At 55.2% G+C, this 25,630-nt stretch overlaps 1 protein-coding gene across 1 annotated transcript in view; it reads left to right on the top strand.

The window, feature by feature from the left end:
- Positions 1 to 23,161, top strand: part of LAMC3 (laminin subunit gamma 3) — a 67,758-nt gene extending 44,597 nt beyond the window's left edge. Inside the window, exons 14-28 of the mRNA XM_068966183.1 lie at positions 140 to 385; positions 1,182 to 1,335; positions 1,990 to 2,132; positions 2,626 to 2,804; positions 4,198 to 4,339; positions 5,569 to 5,774; positions 6,293 to 6,369; positions 8,007 to 8,141; positions 9,662 to 9,809; positions 11,329 to 11,478; positions 13,927 to 14,029; positions 16,453 to 16,652; positions 17,872 to 18,018; positions 18,106 to 18,205; positions 21,813 to 23,161. Coding sequence (XP_068822284.1) covers positions 140 to 385; positions 1,182 to 1,335; positions 1,990 to 2,132; positions 2,626 to 2,804; positions 4,198 to 4,339; positions 5,569 to 5,774; positions 6,293 to 6,369; positions 8,007 to 8,141; positions 9,662 to 9,809; positions 11,329 to 11,478; positions 13,927 to 14,029; positions 16,453 to 16,652; positions 17,872 to 18,018; positions 18,106 to 18,205; positions 21,813 to 22,063 — 2,381 coding nt within the window. The 3' untranslated portion in view covers positions 22,064 to 23,161. The remainder of the gene's footprint in view (positions 1 to 139; positions 386 to 1,181; positions 1,336 to 1,989; positions 2,133 to 2,625; positions 2,805 to 4,197; positions 4,340 to 5,568; positions 5,775 to 6,292; positions 6,370 to 8,006; positions 8,142 to 9,661; positions 9,810 to 11,328; positions 11,479 to 13,926; positions 14,030 to 16,452; positions 16,653 to 17,871; positions 18,019 to 18,105; positions 18,206 to 21,812) is intronic.
- The last annotated feature ends 2,469 nt before the right edge of the window (positions 23,162 to 25,630 follow it).

The raw sequence follows: 25,630 nt of genomic DNA, 5'->3' as shown, positions 1-25,630 counted from the left end.
AGCCTGACCCCAGAGCCCGTGCTCCACTCCACCAGGAGCCTTGCAGGAGCTCTCTTAGGTTCCCACCCACCCTCACCCCTCATGGACCCAGCAGGCCAGGCCCCTCGTTCTGCTCCTCCACACAAGCCTTCTTTCCCAGGGCGGCGCTGTGAGATCTGTGATGACGGCTTTTTCGGGGACCCACTGGGGCTCTCTGGGCGCCCCCAGCCCTGCCAGCCATGTCAGTGCAGTGGAAACGTGGACCCCAACGCTGTGGGCAACTGTGACCCCCTGTCTGGCCGCTGCCTGCGATGCCTGTACAACACGACCGGTGTCCACTGCGGGCACTGTCGGGAAGGCTTCTACGGGAGCGCCCTGGCCCCTCGGCCTGCAGACAAATGCATGCGTAAGTACCAGCCTCCCAGGCCCACAGGGCAGGGCGGGGCAGGCTCCTTCACCAGATCCAGCCAGCTGTTCTGCAAGGCTCCTGTGCAACCTTAGGCAGGTTACTCACCTTCTCAGTTGCCTTGTCGAGAAAGTGTAAGGGTTTGTTTCTTCTCCGAGATTCTTTCGGCTTCGGGATCTGATCAACTCTGACCCTGTGATTTTCTTTGTTTGTGGTTTTCCTGCCCGGATGATTTAGCACCGATCTCATGCTCTGCCGTCGGCATCTGGGACTGTCCCAGATGGCCTGCGGCCCTCATCATTTTGTCCTGCCCCTGGGCTTCCAAGATGCTCAGCCCTTGGGCCTTCGAGGCATGCACCAGCCTGTGGCAGGCTTCCAGGAGTGCCCCAGGGAGAAGCTCAGCATTTGCCCCCCTACTCCATGTGGCCCCTGTTGGCCTCTTATTCTTAGGGGGGCCCAGGAGAGCAGAGTCAAGTAACCCAAAACACTGGGAGCCAGGTCGGCCCCTAACCCCCACAACCTAGTTTCTGGCCTTCTCTACAGCCTTGTAGGGGGCTCAGAAGGGCCACCCGCCACCACGGCCATCTGACCTGTCTCTCCAAGGACATAGAAAATGGGCTGAGACTAGCGCCCAGCCCTGGAGCCTTTCTTCAGAGACCGCTCAGGAGTCTAAGCTGAATGGGAGTCGTCTCCCTGGGCTCCCCACCTTCTCTGCCTCTCTGGGACCCCTCGAGGTGGGACAGGTGGTCTGCGGGGTGCCCTGACACCCTCTCCTTCCCCTTTTCCCATCCCCCAGCCTGCAGCTGCAACCCGGAGGGCTCAGCCAGTGAGCAGAGACCCTGCGACCCAGCGACCGGCCAGTGCGCCTGCCTGCCCCATGTGACCGGACGGGACTGCGGCCTCTGCAGCCCGGGCTTCCACGACCTCCAGCCCGGCAGGGGCTGCCGGAGGTGTGTGGGGCGCGGCTGGGGTGCCCTTCCCCTGGTGGTCCCCCCAGGACGGAAGAAGCCACCAGGGAGCCTCCAAGCCCACTGCCAGGTGCCCTGCACTGATGGGGGACAAGGGGACGGTCCCTTGGGGTCAGATTCACCGCCCTACCAACTCAGGACGCAGGCCAGGAGCAGCCCTGAGGGATGTCCAGGCAGGCAGGAGCTGGTTCGGTCTCTGCTTCCCTCCTCGGTAACTTGATCACTCTGTGACCTTTGCGGCCACAGCAGCAGCTTAGATAGCATCTTTAGGGAGAAGCGGAGGACTCCAGGGACATGCCCTGTGAAACAAACCGGTTTCTTTCTGAGCAGACTGTCTCTCTCATGCTTTCAATATGCCAATTGCCTTGTGATTTCCAACTGACAGGTATAGTCCCAGATGTATACATGAATATGTCCCCATACCCTCTTCGGGGGGGAGGGGAGGATTTTGTGAGACCGTGCCTCCTTGGCTACAGCTTGGAGGAGGCTGTCTGACACGTTCCCGCACAGAGATGGGCCCTCGTCCGCAGAAGGCAAGGTCCCGAGGCCCCGCACCAGCCTGAGATGACAGAGGCAGGGCTGGGAACGGCCCAGAGCTCGTCCCAGACCTGGGTTTCTTCCCTTCCCTTATTGTAGCTGCAAGTGCCACCCGTGGGGCTCCCTGGAGGACCAGTGCCACCCCAAGACTGGGCAATGCCCCTGCCGTCCAGGCGTCGAGGGCCAGACCTGTGACCGATGCCAGCTAGGTTTCTTCGGCTTTTCCGTCAAGGGCTGCCGCGGTAAGGAAGCCGGGTCCTTCCCGGGCTGCCCGGAGACGGAGGTGTCTAGGAAAGAGGGTCAGTGGGGGATGGGCGAGCAGCAGGAGGGAGACAGATCGGATAAGGGGCGGATCTTCTTGGAGTAACCGTGGGAACGTGGGGTGAATGAACAGAGCAGAGGAGGGGCACGGGATCTAATCCTAGATGCTACTACTGACCTCCTGAGTGCCTGGGGCCATCAGATCGCCTCTCTGGGCCTCACTTATACGTCGACTGCATAGACATCCTAAACCTGCCTGGTCCTCAGATCCTGGGGACACTGAAATATCTCAGGTTCTTGGTCATCGCCTCCAACCTTCTGAATCAGTCTCCTGGGAATGACCCAGGAAGGTACTTGAGCTGCCCACGGGGATCGGGAGCATCTGGGTGGCCAGAGCTGCAGGGCATCTGGGGGTTCTGCTGTGGGATGGCCATCAGGGCGCCCAGTGCCATCTGCACAACCCCCCCCCCCCAGACTGCAGGTGCTCCCCGCTGGGTGCCACCTCGTCCCAGTGCCACGAGAACAGCACGTGTGTGTGCAAGCCTGGCTTTGTGGGCTACAAGTGTGACCGCTGCCAGAACAACTTCTTCCTCACGGCCAGCGGCACGCAGTGCCAGGAGTGCCCGTCCTGCTACGCCCTGGTGAAGGAGGAGGTGAGCCCTCCCCATCTACGCCCTGCCCAGGCCGGCTGTACCTTCTGTTCATTTCATGCCCCCAGCGAGCGCCTGCTCTGTGCTGGGCGCCGGGAAGTGCCCACTTATCCTGAGCCCTTGGTCTTTCTGGGACCACCGGCCACCTTCTTCTTGTGCTCATCCAGCCATCTGGCTCAGCTCTCCGCTCTCCCCTTTCCCGGCTCCTGAGTGGACAAGAGAAAAATGGCCCCAGCCTTGTGTCCTTCCCCACTACCAGGCCGAGGTCTCACACTCACATTCCCTGGGGATGAGGACACAGGTGGCCCTTCGTGGGGAGGGTCAGGGGGAGGGCGACGCTCGTGCTGGAACACAAGTAGAACCTCAAGCAGGGACATGACGTGGAGCAGGGGTCAGGAGCATGACCTCTGGACCCCAGGAGCGTGACCCCGCAGCCCTGTTAGTTGTCACGTGTCCAGGCAGGTGACAGCCTTGGTAAGCTTCAGTGGGTCTCTCTCACTCCAAAATGGAGATGGTTCAGACCTGCGACCCCTTTCATGAAATCAGTGAGGCCAGCTTTTGGAATGATGGTTCTGTAGAAAGATAGGATGGTGTGTGATGGATATTGGGTACCACTCCCAGCAGTGCCTGGGCCAGCTGCCCTAATCAAGCCCGTTGACACATCTACAGGAGCTCAGGTGAATATTCACACCAAGAGGGTAGATAAAGATCACAGGTAGCCTTGTTCAGAATATTCACACCAAGAAGGCAATAAAGAATTTAGCCTTGTTCTAAGTGAATTCAGGGATTTTTTTTTAAACCTGATTTTGCCATCCTATGCACAATGGAAATCTTTGAGGATTTTCAGAGCATTTTGGACTTCAGAATCAAGGAGAGAGCTTGGGACCTGTATCCCCCACCCCTTAGGGTGGTTAAAAGGTGAATGTGAGCTGGCGTGTGGCTGGTGGTCACTCACACCTGGCTCCTAGTGAGTGCTCCATAAAGGCATTTATTGTTCATATGATTGAAAGAACGGGGCTAGGAGATGGAGCAGAGCGCTGTCACTCTATCTGCAAGGATCACGTGTCTGCTCCGTGCCAAGTCCTGGGAACCTGGCAGGACAGATGGAAATCCTCCTGAGGCTTCCCTTCCCATCCCCCCTCAGCAGGGCAGAGGTGTGATTGGCTGAAGGCCAGTAGGTACCATGGGTGTGAGAAGGGAAGGGTCAGCTCCAACGATGGGGGAGGTGTACAGTAGGTCCCCAGAGGTCCAATGTATCCTTTGCTTTAAGGCCTAGATTAGGATTGGAGAAGGCAACACTTGCGGGGATGGCAGGCCAGGCAGAAACCAGCAGAGGTGTCCAAGCAGGACTTCAGGCCACCAGCCTCACACACCCTTCCCTCCCTGACCCTTCCAGGCTGCCAAGCTGAAGGCCAGGCTGACCCTGATGGAGGGATGGCTGCAAGGGTCTGACTGCGGCAGGCCCTGGGGACCACTGGACATTCTACAGGGAGAGGCCCCACGGGGGGATGTCTACCAGGGCCCCCACCTGCTGCAAGGTACAGTGGGAGAGCAAAGTGGGAGACTGGGAGGCCAGGGGAGGGGGCTGGCTGGTCAGATGCCCACCGTGGAGCCCCTCGGTCTGGCCTCAGGATGCTTCAAGGGCTCTGGGCTCACCCCTAGGAGAACTCACTTGCTGGTAGAGCATGTCTGACTTCCCCGGCTGTGTGAGCCCCTCCTGCCCTGCAGTCCTGTCACCCCACGGACCTCTCTTTCAGTATCCCTTGCCCTGTTGTACTTTGTAGCTTTGTTAAGATCAGTCTCTGACTACAGCCTCAGTCCCCATGTCCCCTGCACCACCTAGACTATACCGGTAAGCTCAGTGAGGGCAGGAGCTGGGTTCATTCACTGAGTCAGTCACTCACCGAATGAACATCGAGGCGCTGTCCCAGGTGCTGAACAGGTAAAGTTTCTGCTGTCTTAACTGTTGGCCATTTTGCTCACTGCTGTATCCCCAGCATAGAAAAATGAAAGTGAAGTCGCTTAGTCATGTCCGACTCTTTGTGACCCCATGGACTGCAGCCTACCAGGCTCCTCGGTCCATGGGATTTTCCAGGCAAGAGTACTGGAGTGGGTTGCTATTTCCTTCTCCAGGGGATCTTCCCGACCCAGGGATTGAACCTGGGTCTCCCGCATTGTAGGCAGACCCTTTACCATCTGAGGCACCAGCACAGAAAGTGAATGGCAAATAGGAAACAAGACTGTCATTAAGTCGAGGTGTGGCTCTGGGACACTGATGGGGGTGTCAAAAGCCAGTTGGTTATTTTGTCAAGTTTTATGTTCACAAGCGCCTGTACTCCTGCAGCAGCCACAGGTGAGCTGAGCACCGGTTTGCAAGACGCACAGAATAGGGAGCTATCAGACGCTGTGCATTTAAATGTCCACTCTGAGCCACGCCCTGGATTACAGAGCTGACTTGGGGAGGGTTTCCTGGTCTCTCAGGTTCAGGAAGCATTCGCAGTGGTTCTAGAAGGCCTGGCTTCCTTCCAGTCCTTTGTGGCTCACTTCCTGCGTTGGGGACCTTGGGTCATGATCTGCCATCTCTGGGCCTCAGCTTTTGCATCTGTAAAATGGGGGAGGCTCTTCCTTTAGAGCCAGTGCTCAGGCCTGGTCAGGGAGTCAAGCTGTGCCCTGGAGTAGAGGCCACAGTTAGGGCACCTTGAGGCTGTGGGCTTTACTGTGAAATCTCGACTGCTCTGTGACCCCCTGGGCTGGGGGCTTTCTGCAGGGGCCCAGGAAGCCTTCTTGGAGCAGATGACAGGCCTCAAGGGTGCTGTGAAGGCTGCCCGGGAGCAGCTGCAGGCGCTGGGCAGGAGTGCCCGCTGTGCCCAGGCTGGAGCAGAGAAGACCTGTGTCCAGCTGGCGGACCTAGCAGCAGCACTGGAGTCCTCGGAAGAGGAGATTCTGCATGCGGCCACCATCCTCGAATCTCTGGTACCCTAGGGGACTCCCTTCCCGATCCCTCCCCCAACTGAGCCTGGGGCATGTCCCCGCTTTGGGAGGCTCAGTTGTCTCATCCGCAGGATAGCGGGTCACACAGTCTGCCCATTCAGTGAGGTGATGTTCACAAAGCATGAGGCATATTCCAAGTAGACAGTGAATGCCCAGCCAGTGGCAGGCGTCGTTACTGTTGTTTCCAAGCTCTAGGGCTCCACTGACTGGATGCTGACTTTGCAGCTGGCTCTGAGCATTTAAACATTAAATATAAATTGGAGAAGGAAATGGCAACCCACTCCAGTATTCTTGCCTGGAGAATCCCATGGACGGAGGAGCTTGGTGGGCTACAGTCCACGGGTCACAAAGAATCGGTCACGATTGAGTGACTTTGCTTTCACTGAGCGTTTATACATTAAGTGGCATGGCCCAGTTCTCCCAATAACTGAGCCAGGTACAGCCTTGAACCTTCAGGGATGGGCTATCAGCTCTCTCTGACTTCCTTCTTTCCTCTAAAGGTGATTCCTCAGGAAGGACTCGGCCAACCTGCCAACTGGAGCCAGCCGGCCACAGAGGCACGTGCCCTTGCCAGGAGGTGAGCCCCTAGGCCCCGGGAGCTTGGTGAGGTTGTTATGCCCAAGTCGCGAAATCTCCCAATGACCACCAGGGAGCTGATATCCGATGCAAAAGCAAGAGAGTTTTTATTACCAAGCTCGAGCTGGGGCTCCCACCGTTACCGACGCAGCGGCTAAGGAGAGGAGCGTCGAACTCTGGGTTACATTGCTTATATAGAGTACTCTCGCACGAAAAATTCGAAAAACGGGAGTTTCCGGGTTGGGAGACGTCCAATTAGTTACCTTCTGTGGAAGGGTTAGGTGTTGGGTTCTGATTGGTTCCCATTTCCTGGGCTTAATTTGAAAGTCCTGAACATAAAGTCAGGAGATCCTGATCTGGGATCTGATTGGCTCGCAGGTGGTGGGGTGAGGTCAAGGGATTTCCAAAGACTCTTTCCTCAAAACTCTAAAATGGAGTCTTTTTTTTTTTTTTTGGCAAAATGGAGTGGCTTAGGCTCTTCAAGATCCTGTCCACAGAACCATGCAGGGAGACCAGCCCTTCTCCTGAGGGCTTCCAGGCTTGGGGCCAGCCCAGTTGAGGTGTCCCCACCCCGAGAAGTTGGAACTATTGAGTACATGGCTTTATGGTGGGGGAGAGCTGTGCAGGATGCTCACAGCATCTCTGAGCCCAGAGACAGGGGCAAGGTGTGGGTGGAGCTGCTGTATTGAGATGTAAGCCATGCAAGTCAACCGTTTAAACTGAACAGCTCAATGGTGTTCAGTATATTCACAGAATCATGCTATTACACCATCCCCACAGTCAGTTTTAGAACACTTTCGTCACCCCCCACCCAGAAACAAGTCCCATACCCATCAGACATCACTCTCCAGTCCTCTTCACCCTCCCTAGCCCCTGGTAACCGCTCATCTGCTTTCTGTCTCTATAGATTTGCTAACCTGGACATTTCGTATGCATGGAGTCGTACACGTGGTCTTTTGAATCTGGCTTCTTTCACTTAGTGTAAATTTTCAAGGTTCATCGGCATTGTACGTTGTGTCAGTACTTCATTCTTTTTTTTTTTTTTACAACCAAATAGTATTATTCCGTGGTTTGAATGTGTCACATTTTGTTTATCCAGTCATCTATTGATGGATATTTGGATTGTTTCATCCTCTGCCTTTAAGGAGCAGCTTAAGATCCTCAAGACACAAGCTCTGAAACAATGTGTCCCTTTGGCTGTACTTTACCCCTGTAGGTCCATTTTATGGATGAGCAAAGAGACTCAGAGAAGTGAAGTGACTTGCCTAAGGACAAATGGTTAGCAGTGATAGAGCTGGATTCAAACCCAGGCTGTCTTGACCACTCTTTTCTACGCTGTCTTTATTAGGGTGACTGTATAATCTATTGTCCAAGCTGAGATTTTATGTGTGATGGAAGGCCCCATTGTACATTTTGCCAGGACAGCAGGCATAAACCCAATATAACAGGAAGAAGGGGTGTGGATCCTCTTGCCATCAAGTCTTCGCTGCCTGCCAGGCACAGAGGGTAAAGGAGCCTGGCCCCTGTGGCTGCACTCTGCGTGGGATGGTGCGAGGCTCACACAGGGGGTGCAGGTTTGCACCTAAGCCCCCTTCCGTGTGAGCTCCTGGTGATGGTCAGGTGGGCATTTTCACACAGCCACAGGGACACTGCTACCAAGATTGAGGCCACGGCTCGGAGGACCCTGCTCGCCTCCAACACCAGCTATGCACTTCTCTGGAGCCTGGTGGAGGGCCGAGCAGCCCTGGAGGCCCAGCAGGAGCTGGAGGACAGGTGAGACCTCCCACGTGTGGGTCGGAGCCTGGGTTGGCTTCCTGGAGCCCACAGGGCCTGACCAGAGGCCAGTGGTTCCAGAAACACCTCCCTTCCCTTGAGTCCTGACGTTCCCTAGGGTGGGGTAGGATGCCTGAGGTCTTGGCTCTGCTTGGTGGTGAGTTATAGGAACCCACTCATGCCTAGAGGAGGAAATGACAACCCCCTCCAGTATTCTTGCCCTGGGGAATCCCATGGACAGGGGAGCCTGGAGGGCTATAGTCCCTGGGGGTGGCAAAGAGTCGGACACGACTGAGCACACACACTCTCGCCTGGGGTGCAGCTCAGCCTATGGAGAGAAGGGACGAGAAACGCGAAGGAGGGTCCAGGTCAGCACCTCCTCCCCCCACCCCACCCCCACAACTCCCCCACCCCCACCCCAGGCCCTGGGGAGTGCCTCTCAGGCACTAGCTTTCTTCTTGGCCCCTGATTCTCTGCTGAGGAGGTGGTGGCCCCCTCCTATCCCCCCCATTCAGAGGGTCAGCAAAGACCCACCAACGTCTCACTGAGCCCAAGTGGACTTCCTAGATCAAAGACTCTGATTGGCCCAGCTTGAGTCAGGTGGCCCGTCTTGAACCAATCAGTATGGCTGGGTGGATCACGTGACTCACTCCCAGAGGCAGGGGCGCTGGTTCCCTAAAAAGGGATGAGGGATGGGAGTGACCTCGGGGGGTGGCTTCCCTCATAGCTCAGTCAGTAGAGAATCTGGCTGCAGTGCAGGAGACCCAGGTTCAATCCCTGGGTCAGGAAGATCCCCTCGAGGAGGAAATGGCAACCCATTCCAGTATCCTTGCCCGGAAAAAAGTCTCATGGACAGAGGAGCCTGGTGGGCTGCAGTCCATGGGGTTGCAAAGAGTCAGGCACGACTGAGTGACTAACACTTTCTTTCTCAGGGGGTGGTCCACTTCAGCAGTACCCATGGTTGGGGGAACTGGTTGGGGAGCAAGAGGTGGACAGCTGGATCAGAAAGCTATCTTAGTTGATTGATTGATTATAGCACTTTGGGGGGGAAAAGGCCCCCAGAGCGATCATGCGACCCAGGGATCTTTCTTTACCTGGAGACCAGCATGCCCAAGGTCACCCAAGGGCGTCAGGGCCTGGGCTGCTATCCCTCCGCCAGCGTCAGGCCTTCTCCTCTTGGAGATTCATCCAGAGGAGCCAGACATTCACATAACGTGTGACTCTCAAGTGGAAACCGAGCGGGAGCCCCTTCAGAAAAGTGTGATTGAATTCAGCGAACGGAGGAACAAGAATGTAGCGACTCTGTGGCCTTTTCATTCATGAGGAAGCTGCCAAGTGGCAGCCAGCTTCTGAGGCCAGCTGCTGGGTACCCACTCCACAGATGGTGGCTCTGCCCGGGAAGTCGCCAGAGCCCTCTTCCATCAGGGATTCCGGTGGGGGCGGGGGTTGCGGCCGGGACAGCGATAGGGAGGCACAGCCTATACCTGCTCACAGGCCACCCTGCCTCTGTCTCCCCCCAGGTACCAGGAGGTACAAGCGGCCCAGAAGGCACTGGGCACAGCTGTGGCAGAGGCGCTGCCCGAAGCTGAGAGGGTGCTGGCCGCCGTGCAGCAAGTCGGCGCAGACGCGGCCCTGCACCTGGCCTCACCAGTGGCCCCAGCATCACCGGTCAGCTCGGCTGTCCTTGGAGCTCTGCGTGGGGTGGGGATGGGCGAGAACATGGCAGCTGGGAAACCAGTGTGTCCCAGGCAGAGGCAGATGACATGGCTTATTTTTAGCTCGATAGCGGTTGATTAAAAGATAAGGCACCTCCATGGCCTGGCAGAGTGCCTGCCTGGCACAGAGCTCAGCCAATCTTAATTATTGAAAATAATATTAAGGCCGAGGTCCCTTCTCCGTCACTGTGGCATTGGCAATGACACCAGGCAGACAGGGAGTCAAATCCTAGCCCCACCATTCGAGTTCTGTGACCTTGGCCGAGGACCTTCCCCCGCTGTGCCTCAGTTCCTTTGTCGGATGGAGCTCGCCCTTTAGGTTATTTCTGGGCTGTATCCATCACGGGCGGGGAGGGCACTCATGGCTCACCTCTGGATAAATCATTTCATCATGACTTCTCAGTAATCCTGAAATCCCAAAACGGGGGAGCTGCACTTGAAAAAAAAAAAAGACTAAACAAGAAATATATCTGGGACCCAGCTGGTTGGGACTGATGGGCCCTAGGCTAAATGCTCAGGGTCTTTGGTTCTCCCGCTGTGTATAAAAAAGGAAAACATGGGTAGTGACATGTCTGGCTCTGAGTGCTGTCCCAGATACTACTGAAGGTGTTAGGTAAGAAGCAGTGCCCACAGAACAGTCTGAGTTCAGAAGTACAGGTTATTGGTCCTCTCCGTTAACACCTTTCCCCTCCCCAGAGTAAAGCTAGACAAAGGGCCAGTTGGGTTGGACTAGATACTGGTTTTCAGGCCCCTTATCCTTAAAAGGAGCCCAACCTCAGATACTCAAACATTCCTCGGAATCATTCTCCTTGCCTCAAACAAACAAAACCAGGAAGTCACTGCTCAGCTAGGATTCATTTCTGCCATAGAAAAAGAAAACAATCTATTGAGGGTGTTTCTCTGACTGGCTGTTTCCAGGTATAAGATTATGAGTAACCCTAGTCTACCTACAATTGGCAGCTTCCCCTGTAGCTCAGTCGGTAAAGAATCTATCTGCAATGTAGGAGATCTGGGCTCGATTCCTGGGTTGGAAAGATCCCCTGGAGAAGGAAATGGCAACCCACTCCAGTATTCTTTCCTGGAGAATCCTGTGGACAGAGGAGCCTGAAGGGCTATAGCCCATGGTGTTGCAAGAGTCGGATACGACTTAGCGACTAAACCACCACCACCACCTACAGCGGACCAATCTGTGTACTTAATTCAGGCTGGAATTTAGAATCAAGTAGGGAGTCTGAGGGAGGAAACGCAGGTCAGGAAGATCAGCTGAGTTGCCTGAGGCCACGCTTCTAGAAATTGCTGGGGCTGGAATCAGGCCTCAAGTGACAGGTTCCCCAGCCTGGCTTCTCTCGCCCTGGCTCCTCTGTGTCTTGGGGGTCCACGTGCAGCCTGACCCCCACTGTCTCTGCCCCTGGGCTTCTCCCATCCCCCTGCCCCTTGGACCTTTCTTGCCTGAGCCCTCCGTTTCCCAGCAGCCTCAGAAGTCCCAGGCCGAGGCCATGAGCCTGAAGGTGCAGACGCTGGAGAAGACAGTCACGTCGAGGGAGCGCATGGTGACGGAGGCTGCCCGGTCCCTGCAGGCCACCGCCCAGGCCGTGCTGCAGGAGATGGAGCCCCTCACGCAGGTGGGCTCTCATCCTTTGAGGCAGCACCTGGAGGAGGTTGGGGCTGCCCCAGGGGTGATCTGGGGTCAGGGATTGCAGGGGAGGTGGGGGCAAAGACCAGAGCAGTTCTTTCTGCCCCTCCAGTGCCTCCCCGCCAAACTCCAGACAACCTCAGTCAGCATGTGCCAAGGCAGGAGGTCCTGACTGCCTGAGAAGGGGTAAAGGTGTGAGAGGAGGCAGGATGGTTAGACAGACAGAGCACCAGCAGCGTCCAGGGCCTGCCTACCGCCCTCTGCAGTGTTAATTACGTCTGGAGGAGTCTCATCCATTCAGTCTCCAATTCGTTAGTTCACTTGCCAGATATTTTAGCAAACACCTACATCACTACTGCGCTCAACCCCACAGTTGACAGCCCCGAAGCGGAGGCAGTGCTAAGTAATCACAGAACTCAAGAGTTATGGGGTGAATTTAGCCCAACCCAGTGGTTTCCAGCCTATTAAAGTATAAGCACCCCTTCAGGTATGGTTTTTTTTAAACTTTTCATCTGAAAATAATTTTAGACTTAGAAAATAGTTGTGAAGAAAATCCAAAGAATTCCCCTATACCCTTCACACAGATTACCCTTCTATTAACATTTTACCTAACCACCTTATAAAGATCAGAGTAAGGAAATCAATGTGATATTTACACGATGAGCCTGATCTACAGACTTTATTCAAATCTATTATCCACTTATCCCAGCAGTGGCTTATCCCACAGACATCTTTATTGTCCTTTTAAAGACAAGGCTCGGGGGAGAAGCTTGCTGCCAGCATCCAAAGAGCTGGGCCTTGTGCCTGTCACTCGCTGGGTGAGCTGTGCTGTGTTAGGGTCTCCTGGGGTGGTACTCTTTGATCTAGTCCATCCCCCTGGTCCGGGGAGCAGATGAGGCCACAGCAGGGTCAGGACCAGACCCCAGTGTGCAGTGACCAGCCTGAGCACAGTGCCTCCCACCTTCCCCTCCCAGGAATGCCTCTGCCAGGCGTTTAGACTTAAGACATGAGGGCTCCCTGGGCAGCATCTGGTAGCTCTTTAAACCCACATGATTGACTGACTGACCGAAATTCATGTGACATAAAATTACCCCACTCCTTTTTTTTTGGCCAGGCTCTGCAGCATGTAGGATCTTGGTTCCCTGACCAGGGGTTAAACTCATGCCCCCTGAGATGGAAAGGTGTAGTCCTAACAACTGAAACACCAGGGAATTCCCTAAAATTACCCATTTTAAGTGTACAACACAGTGGCATTTAGCACGCTCACCAAGTGTGCAACCATCACCTCTCAATTCGGAAACACTCATCACCCCAGAAGGAAACCCCGGAAGGGAAACTTACACCCATTAAGCAGTCACTCCTCAGCCCTCCCTCCCCCAGCCCCTGGCAACCACCTGCTTTCTGTCTCTGTAGATTTACCTACTCTGGACGTTTCATACAAATGGAGTCATGTGATATGGGCCCCTGTGTGTCTGGCTGCTTTCGCTTACTGTAATATTGTCCAGGTTCATCTACATTATGGTACATATCAGCACTTCATTCTTTCACATGTGATGACGTGTGAAAGTCACTGAGTCGTGTCTGACTCTTTGCAACCCCGTGGACTATAGAGTCCATGGTATTCTCTAGGCCAGAATACTGGAGTAGATAGCCTTTGCCTTCTCCAGGGGATCTTCCCAACCCAGGGATTGAGCCCAGGTCTCCCACATTGCAGGCAGGTTCTTTACCAGCTGAGCCACAAGGGAAGCCCTGAATAATATTCCACCGAGTGGATACACCACATTTTGTGTATCCATTCATCCATCAAATATGTATTGAGTATCCAGCCTTATTTAGTGCTGAGCTTCCTTGATAGCTCAGTCAGTAAAGAATCCATCTACAATGCAGGAGACCCAGGTTCGATCCCTGGGTCGGGAAGATCCCCTGGAGAAGGAAATGGCAACCCCCTCCGGTATTCTTACCTGGGAACTCCAATGGATAAAGGAGCCTGGCGGGCAACAGTCCATGGGGTCACAAAGATTCGGACACGACTCTTAGCAACCGAACCACCACCATCACCTTATTTAGTGACAGCGGGGAAGAAACTAATTTTCTAGGAGTAAAAGTTGTGTAAGAAACAGATTCTCTGCTTCACATCCTCTTGCTGAGATACAGCAGCATTCTGAAAAGAAACTTTCAGTCATCCATCTTTCTTTTAGTTCTTTGGTTCCAGCGTTCCTTTAATATTTTGTGGGACAGAGAAGCTCTTGGGAGAGATATTCAAAGTGTAACACTGACAGAGTAAGACAAGTCAGGTAGTCCTGGTAAACAGCGTAATTCCGCGTCCGTTTTGGTGCCCTTTGGGGACCTTGTGTATGTGGGTTTGGTGCCCACCTGACCCGGCTCTGCCCAGCACACCTCCAGCACCACCTGCCCAACCCCTCCCATCTCTCTCCAGCTGCACCAGGAAGCCAGAGCCGCCCTGACCCGAGCTTCCTCATCTGTCCAGGCTGCCACGGTGACCGTCATGGGAGCCAGGGCTTTGCTGGCTGACGTGGAAGGTATGTGTGCCCTGCTTGGCCCCAGGCTCATCAGTGCACAGACGCGCGTGACAGACCCCAGGGATTGGGCCTCACCCTGGGCAGGCCTGGCTGCAGGGGCCAGAGGCCCAGTCACGTGAGCATGAGCCAAAGAGACCGTTGCCTCCGCCTCTCAGGACCTCCCTTTCCTGTCGCTGCTTGTCCCTCCCCATCTCACATACCGCTCACCCCGTTCTTGCCCACATGGCCATCCATCACCAGACCACGCACAGAACCTCTCAAGAGCAGATGGGAAGAGAATCGGATGCCATCAGCTGTCCATCCCTGATCCAGGCCACTCTGGCTCAGTCACCTGGTACAAAAATGGCTGCCCTGGTCCAGCCTCCAGTGGGGCTACGGGAAGGGATTCGGTGTTTCTCTTTAGAAGGGAGCGTGGGTTGATGCCAGTCCAAGTCTCTCTTGAACTTTAGGAAAATGAGGCCAAGTGGCCCCATTTTACAGATGAGTAGACCAAGAAAGGAAATTCTGCTGCATGAAATGTGGAACAGCCCTTAGCCTGTAACTGTTCTGCCAAGAGAGGGTTTGTGTTCAAATAAGTTTAAGAAATGGGACAAGCTGTAGATCTCCCTGAGGTCTTGCAGTACACACCTTAGAATACTAAAGGCTCTGAGAAGTCCTGCAATAAAAAAAAACAGGTTCACTTTTTATTGGCGTGCCTCCATGAAGCATGCGGGATAGTTCCCCCACCAGGGATTGAAAATGTGCCCCCTGCAGTGGAAGCGCAGATTCTTACCCACCGGACCGCCAGGGAAGTGCCCCGGGTTCACTTCATATAAACTTAGTTGACATTATGCCCTAGCATTTCTCAACACCCTATGGAACTAGGACTCTCCAGCATGCCCTTTCAGAGAAGGCAATGGCACCCTACTCCAGTACTCTTGCCTGGAGAATCCCATGGATAGAAGAGCCTGGTAGGGTATAGTCCATGGGGTCCTAAGAGTCGGACATGACTGACTGAATTCACTTTCACTTTTCACTTTCATGCATTGGAAAAGGAAATGGCAACCCACTCCAGTATTGTCGCCTGGAGAATCCCAGGGACAGAGGAGCCTGTTGGGCTGTGCCGTCTATGGGGTCACACAGAGTTGGACATGACTGACGTGACTTAGCAGCAGCAGCAGCAGCAGCAGCAGCAGCAGCGTGCCCTTTAAGAAATACCGGTTTTGTGTACAAGAAGCAAAATAGATCTAACCTTTGGATTATCCTCATAGAATGATTGTGTACTGTTATGTCCTTGAAAATTACAGAGCTTGATTCTTTTTAAAATTTTATTTTGTCCACCATGGGGGGCAGCCCAGAATGAGATGGTGAGATGGTTAGATAGTATCACCCACTCAATGTACATGAATTTGAGTGAGCAAGCTCCAGGAGATCGTGGAGGACAGAGGAACCTGGCGTGCTATAGTCCGTGGGGTTGCAAAGAGTCGAACACGACTTAGCAACTGAACAACAACTGTAATCAGTACCCCTTGGGATAAATTTCCCTTAGAATTTGATCTGAAAGGAAAGGGGAAAGTCTTTCTTTCTTTATGGAGAGACACTGCCTTTTATTAGATAATAAAATCTGTGTGAATTATCGAATTTCCCCTTTTGTCTTGGCTGCTAGGAGGCTAGCATCTGGCCCTGCACCAGCATGGTCCTGATTTTCTGGCTCTTCTCACTCTTCCTCATCCTCCGAGTTACATATGGCCCTTGGTTTTTCATTTGAATGGTCCAGTTGATCTATCATGATAAGCTGCCTCAAAGCCTTTGTAGAAATGGGTGGTCCATAAAAACACAGAACTGAATGGATCTTTCTATATACTGGGCTGTGGCTCCCATCTCCACTGGCCCAGGCATTGACCACCATGTAACCCTGTGACTTGTATGTAGAGTTGGCCCAAAAGTCCATTTGAGTTTTTCCATAAGATATTCCATAACCGAAACAAGATCTTCCCAGCTGGTTCAGTGGTACAGAATCCACCTACCAATGCAGGAGACTCAACAGACCTGGGTTCGATCCCTGGGTCGGGAGGATCCCCTGGAGGAGGAAATCGCAACCCTCTCCAGTATTTTTGCCTTGGGAACTTCCATGGACAGAGGAGCCGGGCAGGCTACATACAGTCCATGGGGTCACAGAGTCAGGCAAGACAGCACACACTCACGCAACCAACTTTTTGGCCAATCTGATATCATAGTATCACGTGAATCTTTACACTCACAGAGCACTATGTCTCATTTAGGTTTTTCCCGGGTGATCCTGAGAAGTAACACACACAGGTCTCGTGTGTCTTATTCCTCATTGTCCGAGGGTCTGGGGACGGTCAGCCTCCGGTGGGGACCTCCTGTTGGGCTCTCCAGGCATGAGCCCAGCCCTCCTGACACAGCCTCGGCTGGGTTTACAGGAATGAAGCCGAGGTTTCCTCGGCCTAAGGACCAGGCCGCGCTGAGGAGGAAGGCGGCCATCGTCCAGGACAGGATCCTTGCAGACTCGAGAAAGAAGACCAAGCAGGCAGAGAGGATGCTGGGAGATGCGGCTTCTGTCTCCTCCAGGGCCAAGAAGAAGGGCAGGGAAGCCGAGCTGCTGGCCCAGGACAGTGCCAAGGTCAGGGCCAGGAACATGACTCCTGGGGCGTCCATGTCTTCAGGGCCTGGGGGAGGACTGGCATAGAGGAGGTGCCCTTCTGTGGGGCAGCTGCCCTCCCACATTTGCCCCTTTCTGTGTGCAATGCTGAGTGCTCTGCACTTAACCAGGGGCTCCCAGGCTCTGAGCTCTGGAGCTTCACACGGGTGACCCTGTTGATTTCGCATGAAATAGATGTCACTGCAGTCCCCATGGGACAGGTGGGGACCCTGGGGCCCAGCCTGGTTCAGTAGCTTCAATCACATGAGCAGGACTCACACCTCGGTGTGTTGGGCTCTACTCCCTAAACCTCTAGGCTTTTCTTGTTTAATTGGGGCCAAGTTTGAATCGATGTGAATCTCCCCAGCACCTTCACTGGCTTTGTTGCTTGGGTCCCAAGTGAACTGGCCTTATTTTTTTAAGTGTATTCTTTTTAAAAAAGTAATTAATTTGACTGAGCGGGGTCTTAGCGGCGGCACTCAGGATCTTCATTGCGGTACACAGACTGTAGTTGTGGCACTCGGCCGTCAGTAGTCTCAGTAGTCGTGAGACGTGGACTTATTTGCTCCGAGGCCTGTGGGATCTCAGCTTCCTGACTGAGAATCGAACCCGTGTCCCCTGTATTGCAAGGCAGATTCTTAGCCACTGGACCACCAGGGAAGTCTGCTAAACTGCCTTCACAGCTGCCTAGAGGAAGTGCTGGATTTGCAGGCACCCCCAGGCTTGCTTCTGGTCCCGTTGTTTCAATTCCGGCCAGCTCCTCTCCTCTGCAGCTGTCTCCCTGTCTCTGAAATAGCTGGAGTTTCTCCTCACAGGAGAGATGGGTAGGGTCCAGCGACCTGCGCCACGCCAGCATCCGGTACATACCTGTTGAATGAATGAATAAATGATCGTGGAGGGATGAAGTGAAGTGATGACCGCTTGGCGTGATGACCATTAATATCCTTTACCTCTAAAAGGACTCTCCTGAGGACCTCACCTTCCAATACAGGGGGTGGGAGGTTCAGTCCCTGGATGGGGGGCTAAGATCCCACATGCCTCGCAGCCAAAATATTTTAAAAAACCCATCAAGTAGAAGCAATATTGTATTACATTTAGTAAAGACTTCAAAAAATAATCCACATTAAAAAAAAAAACTTAAAAAAGGAAAAGAAGGACTCCTTCCACTCACCCTCCCCTCTCTGCTGCCTCCCACCCACAGCTCACCAAGGCCTTGCTGAGGGCAGGGAAGCAGGAACACCGCCGGGCTAGCCGGCTCTCCAGCCAGACTCGGGCGGCCCTCGGACTGGCCTCCCAGCAGCTGCTGGCCTCAGAAGCGCACAGACAGGAGCTGGAGGCCGCTGAGCAGGTACGAGACCCCCACCGTTTTCCCTCCTGATCCCGGACACCAGCTGGGAGCCGCTCAAGCTTTTCCTTTCCCCCTGCCCCCCAACAGGATGGTGCCAGGCTGAGCCAGATGGAACGGCAGATCCGGGAGTCACGCAGCTCCCTGGAAAAGGACATCAAAGCCTTGTCAGAGCTGCTCACCAGGCTGAGTAAGGAGACCCCAAGGCCAGGCCCTGGGCCCCTGGGTCCCTGGCACACCTCTGGGATCTTTCTGTGAGGCCCAGTCCAGGGGAAGGTTGTCTCCTAGCCCTCCTATCGATTGCTTCCCGCATCCTGAGCCTTGTGGTCATAACTGCTCCAGGCCCCCTCACATAAGGCAGGGTTGGGGTCCAGAAACAAGCTTACTTTGTGCCTCCAGGGGCTGCTAGTCAGAAGGAGGGAACGCTCACTACCTGCCCAACACCTGTAGGCACCAGGTGACTGGATCCGGCCTCAGTGGTTGAGGATTTCAGAGAAGGAGAGAGAATGTCACAGGAGCAAGTGTGGCGCCGGGGACCAGGTGCTGGCTTGGGATCAGATAGACCAGGATTCAAGTCTGGCACTTTGCCATCCTGGGCTGTGAGATCTTAGGAAAATCACTCACCCTCTCTGAGCCTCAGTCACCCAATCTGTGAAATGGGGTCACAGGGGGTAATTTACAGGGTGCTTGCCACATTGTGTGGTGTGTGCGTGCCTGTGTGCTCGGTCGCTTCAGTCGTGTCCAATTCTTTGTGACCCCATGGACTGTAGCCCGTCAGGCTCCTCTGTCCATGGGATTCTCCAGGCAAGAATACTGGAGTGGGTTGCCATGTTCTCCTCCAGGGCATCTTCCCAACCCAGGGATCAAACCCACATCTCTTACATCTCCCACATTGGCAGGTGGGTTCTTTACTGCTAGTGCCACCTGGGAAGTGTGATGAGTCAGTAAATCATGAAGGGGACAGCCCCCAAGACGTGCAGCCCTCGAGCAGGGGTGAGGGGCTCAACTGCCTAATAGCAGTTAGGCTGAAGTGCTAAACTTCAGTGACCTTCAGGAAAGCAGTTGGCTTCACTGGTAGCTCAGTTGGTAAAGAATCTGCCTACAATGCAGGAGACCCCGGTTCAATTCCTGAGTCAGGAAGATCCTCTGGAGGAGGGATAAGCTATCCACTCCAGTATTCTCGGGCTTCCCTTGTGGCTCAGCTGGTAAAGAATCCACCTGCAATACAGGACACCTGGGTTTGATCCCTGGGTTGGGAAGATCCCCTGGAGAAGGGAAAGGCTACCCACTCCAGTATTCTGGCCTGGAGAATTCCATGGACTACAGTCCATGGGGTCACAAAGAGTCGGACATGACTGAGCAACTTTCACTGCTGAAGTGAATAGCATGCCGTTTGAAAACACACAAAACATTAAATTTGCCATCTTAACCATTTTTCAGCATACATGTCAATGGCGTTAGGTATAACATTCACCTTACCATGTGGCCCATCACCACCATCCATCTCCAGAACTTTTTCACCATCCCAAGATGAAGCCTGTCCTCATTATACACAAAGCCCACTCCCCCACCCCCAGCCTCTGGCAACCCCTGTTCTACCATCTGTCTCTGTGAATTTGGGGTTGTAGGCACCTCACCTAAGTGGAATCATACATTATGTGTCCTCTTGTGACCGGTCTATTTCACTCAGTGTGACATCCTCAAGGTTTGTCCATGGGATAGCATGCATTTCAATTCTCACTGTCAATAAGATAAGGGGAAATCAGCGTGTTCTGCATTTTGCCTGAACACCAGGCCCCCACTCAGCTATTCGCACACACAATCGGATCTCATTCGAACCTCTCCAGCCAAGGATCCTGATGCTCCTGCTATTCCAGATGAGGAAACCGAAACACAGGAATTTAAATAATGTGCCCGGGGTCCCACAGCAAGTCAGCAGGGAGGCTGTGGGTCACACTTAGGTCTGACTTGACTCAGAGTGTGTCCACTCGTAGCCACGAGCCTATACCCACAAGAACTCAGCACACTGGACACGATTCAGCCCAGCCTGAATCAAATGCTCTGTGTGGGTAAAACCATTCTCACCATTGTTGTCATTCACTCATTCACGCTGGCACTGGGATTGACCTGGAGGTGTAGGAGTGACCACACACACCTAGACCCTGTCCCCACCCCAGGAGACCCAGCGGGGCAGGCAGAGTGGAGGCTGTAAGCTCCTCCGAGGCCAGGCTGTTTGGACTTTGCGGTGGATGGTGGGGCCTCTGAGGGTCTTTGCTGGGAGCATCTTCCCTCTGCCTCTTCCCGCCCCGGGCTCAGCTCCTGCAGCTGCCTGCCCTCCAAGCCAGCCTTCGAGGCCCAGGACACTCAGGGCCATGGGGGCCTCTGGGGTCTGTGGGTTCAGAGCCATTTAGGGACTTCCCTTCTGGGGTCCAGTGGCTAAGACTGTGCGTCCCCAGTGCAGGGGGCCTGAGTTCAATCCCCAGTCAGGGGACTGGATCCCACAGGCGGCAACCAAGGGTTTGCGTGGCCGCAACTAAAGATCCTGCATGCTGAAATGAAGATTGAAAAATCCCACGTGCTGTAACTAAGACCGGGCACAGCCTGATTAATTAATTTTTAAAATGCCATTTAGAATTTGTTCCCTTGTCCCCACCACTCTCCCGCCTGGCTCAGCTGTCTTCCCGTTGAGTGTCACCTTAATGACAAGCTGACAAAGCCCAGGCAGGGGAGACAGCCGGTGGATTCCATGCCACCACCATCACCAAGTTCATAGGTGAGCACCCGGCCCCACCCGCCTTGTTTCACACTTGGAGAGGCTCCGGGGGAAGTCTTTCACCCCAAGCAGCAGAGCTAATCCAGGCCCCAGGGCCAGGACTGGACCCCCGCTGCCCGCTTCCCAGGCCTGCAGCTCCTCCTGTCCCACCCCCCCTCATTCTCATGCCAGAGACCTTTCTTTTCACCTGGTGTCACTGCATCCCAGGTGAAATCCATCCATGAGCGCACTCTCTCAGCGAATTGACAGCTTGGGGGAGCCAGCAGACACGTTGGGGACCTCTCTCTCACACATGCTGCTTTGTAGATGAGGAAACAGGGGCTCAGGACTCACCCAAGGCCTTCTCTTCTTTAACAGTAATAGTAATACCAGTACCAAAGCTTAACAGCTTCTCCGTGACACCCGAGGGAAACTTCCAAGGTTGGCACATAAGCTTCAGTCAGTCAGTCAGTTCAATCGCTCAGTCGTGTCCGACTCTTCGACCCCATGAACCACAGCACACCAGGCCTCCCTGTCCGTCACCAATTCCCGGAGTTTACCCAAACTCATGTCCATTGAGTCAGCGATGCCATCCAATCATCTCATCCTCTGTCGTCCCCTTCTCCTCCTGCCCTCAATCTTTCCCAGCATCAGGGTCTTTTCAAACGAGTCAGCTGTTCACATCATGTGGCCAAAGTATTGGAGCTTCAGCTTCAACATCAGTCCTTCCAATGAACACCCAGGACTGATCTCCTTTAGGATGGACTGGTTGGATCTCCTTGCAGTCCAATGGACTCTCAAGAGTCTCCTCCAACACCACAGTTCAAAAGCGCCAGTTCTGCGCTCAGCCTTCTAAGCACATGAGCTGGGTGGGGCACAAGCCCGGCCCAGCCCCTCTCCTGCCTCACCACGCCGCCCTCTTGGGCTTTTGCTTTCCTGATAGCTGGGGGGGCAGCTGGGATCCTGAAAATCTGGGGTTGGGGAGGGCCCTCCAGGGGTGGGGAGCCGGCCCTCTCCCTAAGTCTGTCTGTGCTCCTCTGTCCAGGGTCGCTAGACACCCAGAGAGCCCCAGCCAGGGCCCTGAACGAGACCCAGCGGGCACTGGAGCGTCTGAGGCTGCGGCTGGGTCCCCCAGGGGCCCTGCAGGGGAAACTGAGGCTCTTGGAGGAGGAGTCCAAGCTGCAGGAGCTGCAGATCCAGAGCTTCGAGAGCGACCTCGCAGAGATCCGCGCTGACAAGCAGAACTTGGAGGCCATCCTGCACAGCCTGCCCGGGAGCTGTGCCAGCTGGCAGTGAGGGCTGCCGGGCCCCGAGGTGCCCCCAGACCCTGAGGTGCCCCCGCTTCCCGGCCCAGGGCCTGCACACCCCCACAGGTGCGCTGTGCAGACACACCCACCAGAGCCTGCTGCCTCGCACCCTCCCGAGTCTGTGCTCACACTCCCTCCCCTCCGGCAGGAGTGAGTGTGCATTCAGAGCTCACCCAGGCAGCTACGGTGTGCACACCCCCAACAGTGTGCACTCCCACGTCGTACACGCCTGCACGCGGGCGCAGGTACACATGGGCGCCTGTGAGTGTGCACAGCGCGCATGTGGACTAGTCCATCCATGTGCGCTGCGCCTCCCCGCTGGACTCTGAACACCCTGTGACATACCCGGGCAGGGTCAGTACCCAGGAGGCTGAGTCGGGGGCCATCTGCAGAGATTCAGGGTGGGTTCCGCCACAGCCCCCGTCTCCAGACCTGCCCTCTGTCCTGCAGCGCACCCCCCAACCTATCTGTCATCCACCATGAACACCCAGCCCAGCCGAGGGACCAGGCAGGTCAAGAGCTGCAAGATGCTAAGGTTTCTTGGCAGAGGAAGCTGAGGCCCAGGGCTCCTGGGGCCCCAGGGCAGCCTGCTTGCTCGGCTGGCCAGGGCGTGGCCCACCCGGGAAGGAGCCTCGTTGTTGGCTCCAAGGAGTGCCTCCCTTCTCAAGATCCTGGGACTGGGTCGCACTCACTGAAGGAACTGCCCACCCTGGGCCCGCGGCCCCTTGTAGGGTCATGACCCTTTAAGGGGTCATGGCCTGTCCAAAGAGCTGGGTCTCATGGCCTGAGAGGGCCTGGGTTTTGGAGCTCTTTGTGACCCTGCCAACCCTGGTTGGCCCTTGACCGATCAATACTTCCCAAACTGGCCCCGCAGCCCTGCAGCCCCACCTGCCACAAGGCAGGCCCAGCCAGGCACTGGGCAGGGAGGCCTGGCTGCCTTTCTACCCTGTCATGCCGGGGAATCCCCATGCAGCCAGGCCCCCTGCCGACCCCTGCCCAGGAATCTCGCCATCTCCTCCTGGCTCTCCTTCCCTTCCCTGGGCCCTCTTCCAGCAGATGGCAGGACCCTGGCACTGGGAGGGTGGGCACCTGGCACGGGGAGGAGCCTAGCCCCTTCCCAATGCCCTTCCTGCCTCCCTCGCCCCCAGCAGGGGCGACAGGCAGCAGCTCAGACCAACTCTGTTTAACCAGTTCTGTTTAACGTGGCAATAAAGGATTCCTTTACTAGCTGGTGGTGTGCCTCTGGTCCAGCAGGGGCCTGGGTTGTGGGTGCACCCAGCAAGCGGGTGGCAGAACATTTGGTGACGCCTCTCGGCCTACATGAGGGGCTAGGACGATGGCAGAGCTGAGCCCACTGGCTTTGCCAGTGTCTTCCCACCGCAGGGACTCTGCAGGGGTCCTGCGACCCCAGCCATCTGCCCTCTCCTCTCTGCTTCAAGGGGCTTATTAGACAAAGTCTCGGGGCTGGGAGGGGGCTTCTCTGGTGGCTCAGACAGTAAAAAAAAAATTACTTGTGATGCAAGTAATGATGACCCAGTTTCGATCCCTGGGTCAGGAAGATCCCCTGGAAAAGGGCATGGCTACCCACTCCAGTATTCTTGCCTGGAGAATTCCACGGAAAGGGAAGCCTGGCGGGCTACAGTCCATGGGGTCAGACACCGCTGAGTGACTAACACTTTCACACTTTCACAGGGGCTGGAGGAGCGTGTGGGGTGGGGTGCAGAGAGGTTCTCAGCTGACCCCCGGCTCAGGCTGGCGACAGTGAGGTAGGAAAGGAACTCAACACCGGTGTCCAGCGGTGCAGGAAGGCTCAGGGAGGGACCCCAGTGAGGAGAGGAGGGCTTGGGGCCAGGCCTCAGAGGCTGGGGAGACAGCAGGGAATATTCCAGGCAGGAGAGTGGGCAGCAGCCCAGCATTTGCAGGGTGGGGGCCTGGCCTGCACGGGTCACTCTGGGAACCCAGGTTGAGGGTGGGATTCTGGCGCATGCTCAGTCAGGGCTCTTGACCACAAGGACCACCCCCTCCTGCTCTGGTTTAAGCAGAAAAGGGGCGTTTGTGGCCAGGGGCCGGAGGCTTACCTATCCCCTCCTTTCTGTCCTTCCCCTTGTTCTCTGCCTCTGCTCTCTCACTGTTTACTTTTTTTCTCTCCACAAAGCAGCTTTCTTTGCTTTTCCTGTGCTTTGATGGAAGAGAATGTCCTCACTACCCTTACCGCCTCCACCCAGACCCACTGTGGCCCCTCTGTTGACTTGTCATCAGGTCAGATGCTTAGCAGAGACAGGCTAGAAACGGTCCTGATTCCAGCTTTCCATGAGAGACCAACCCAGCTCAACCAGATTCCCCTACTCCTGGTCAGAATAACAAGGATCTCTCTGGGCTTCCCTGGTGGCTCAGATGGTAAAGAATCTGCCTTCAGTGCAGGAGACCCAGGTTCAATCCCTGGGTCAGGAAGATCCCCTGGAGAAGGGAATAGCAACCCATTCCAGTATTCTTGCCTGGAAAATACCGGTGGGCTACAGTATCATTGGGTCGCAAGAGTCGGACACAACTGAGCGACTAGCACTTTCACACTTCCTTTCTTTCTGGGCCCAAGGCCGTAATGAGAGCTGGGCTGTGCGTCTCCCATCTCTGCCAACCTCTAGGAGACAGCGTTCAGAGAAGAGGTGTGCTCCTCCATGGAGAAACCAAAAGCCGAGGCCAGGGTTGGCGGGGTGCGGGGTGACATGGTGCACAACAGTGACCCGAGGAGGGACCAGGAAGATCTGGGTGGGGAGGCCAAAGCAGGAGGGTTTTACTCTCCTGAGAGTTTGATGACTGATGCCTGTGTAAGTGGTGCCAAGGAGATAGGGGTTCTTTGAAGACCTCTAGGGCAGGGTCTGACGCCCCCCAACCCCTCTTCCTGGCTGACAGAGGCACACAGCTGCTCTGATGCCTGCTCTTGGCATTCCACTTTTATCTGCCCAAGCCATAGGGGGCTCAGCAAAGCCCTGTCCCAGCATCCCTGACGGGTGGAGAACAGGCTTCTTCTCTGCTCCGTGGTGACGTACCTCGGGCCTGACATCTCGTGACTCATGCAGTCCAGGCGTGCCTGGTGTGGAGAGCTGTTCTCTGGCCCCAGAGGTGGGGCTGTGGCTGGGTGGAATGCGGCAGTTGCTGAACATCTGGCTAGGCATGCAGCCCAGCAGCTGAGCAGTGGAAGACAGGGCAGCCTCTGCCCTGCAGAACCAACCAGCCCAACACCCAGGGCAAACAGCTGTCTGAGCCTCAATTAGGAAGTGCATGATCAGGGCCCCATTCTAAGTTTGGATGTTAACCAAAAGGTTGCTGGTTCGGGCCCACCCAGGGACGGGCCTATACTTTGGGGCTTCCCTAGTGGCTCAGTGGTAAAGAACCCGCCTACCATGCACGAGATGCAGGTTCGATCCCTGGGTTGGGAAGATGCCCTGGAGAAGGAAATGGCAACCCACTCCAGTATTCTTGCCTGGGAAATCCCCATGGAAAGAGGATCCTGGTGGGCTAGTCCATGGCATCGAAAAAGAGTTGGACAGGACTTAGC

Source organism: Capricornis sumatraensis, chromosome 1, assembly GCF_032405125.1.
Source record: "Capricornis sumatraensis isolate serow.1 chromosome 1, serow.2, whole genome shotgun sequence".
NCBI classification, from domain to species: domain Eukaryota; kingdom Metazoa; phylum Chordata; class Mammalia; order Artiodactyla; family Bovidae; genus Capricornis; species Capricornis sumatraensis.
This window is presented reverse-complemented; position numbering and strand designations above follow the sequence as displayed.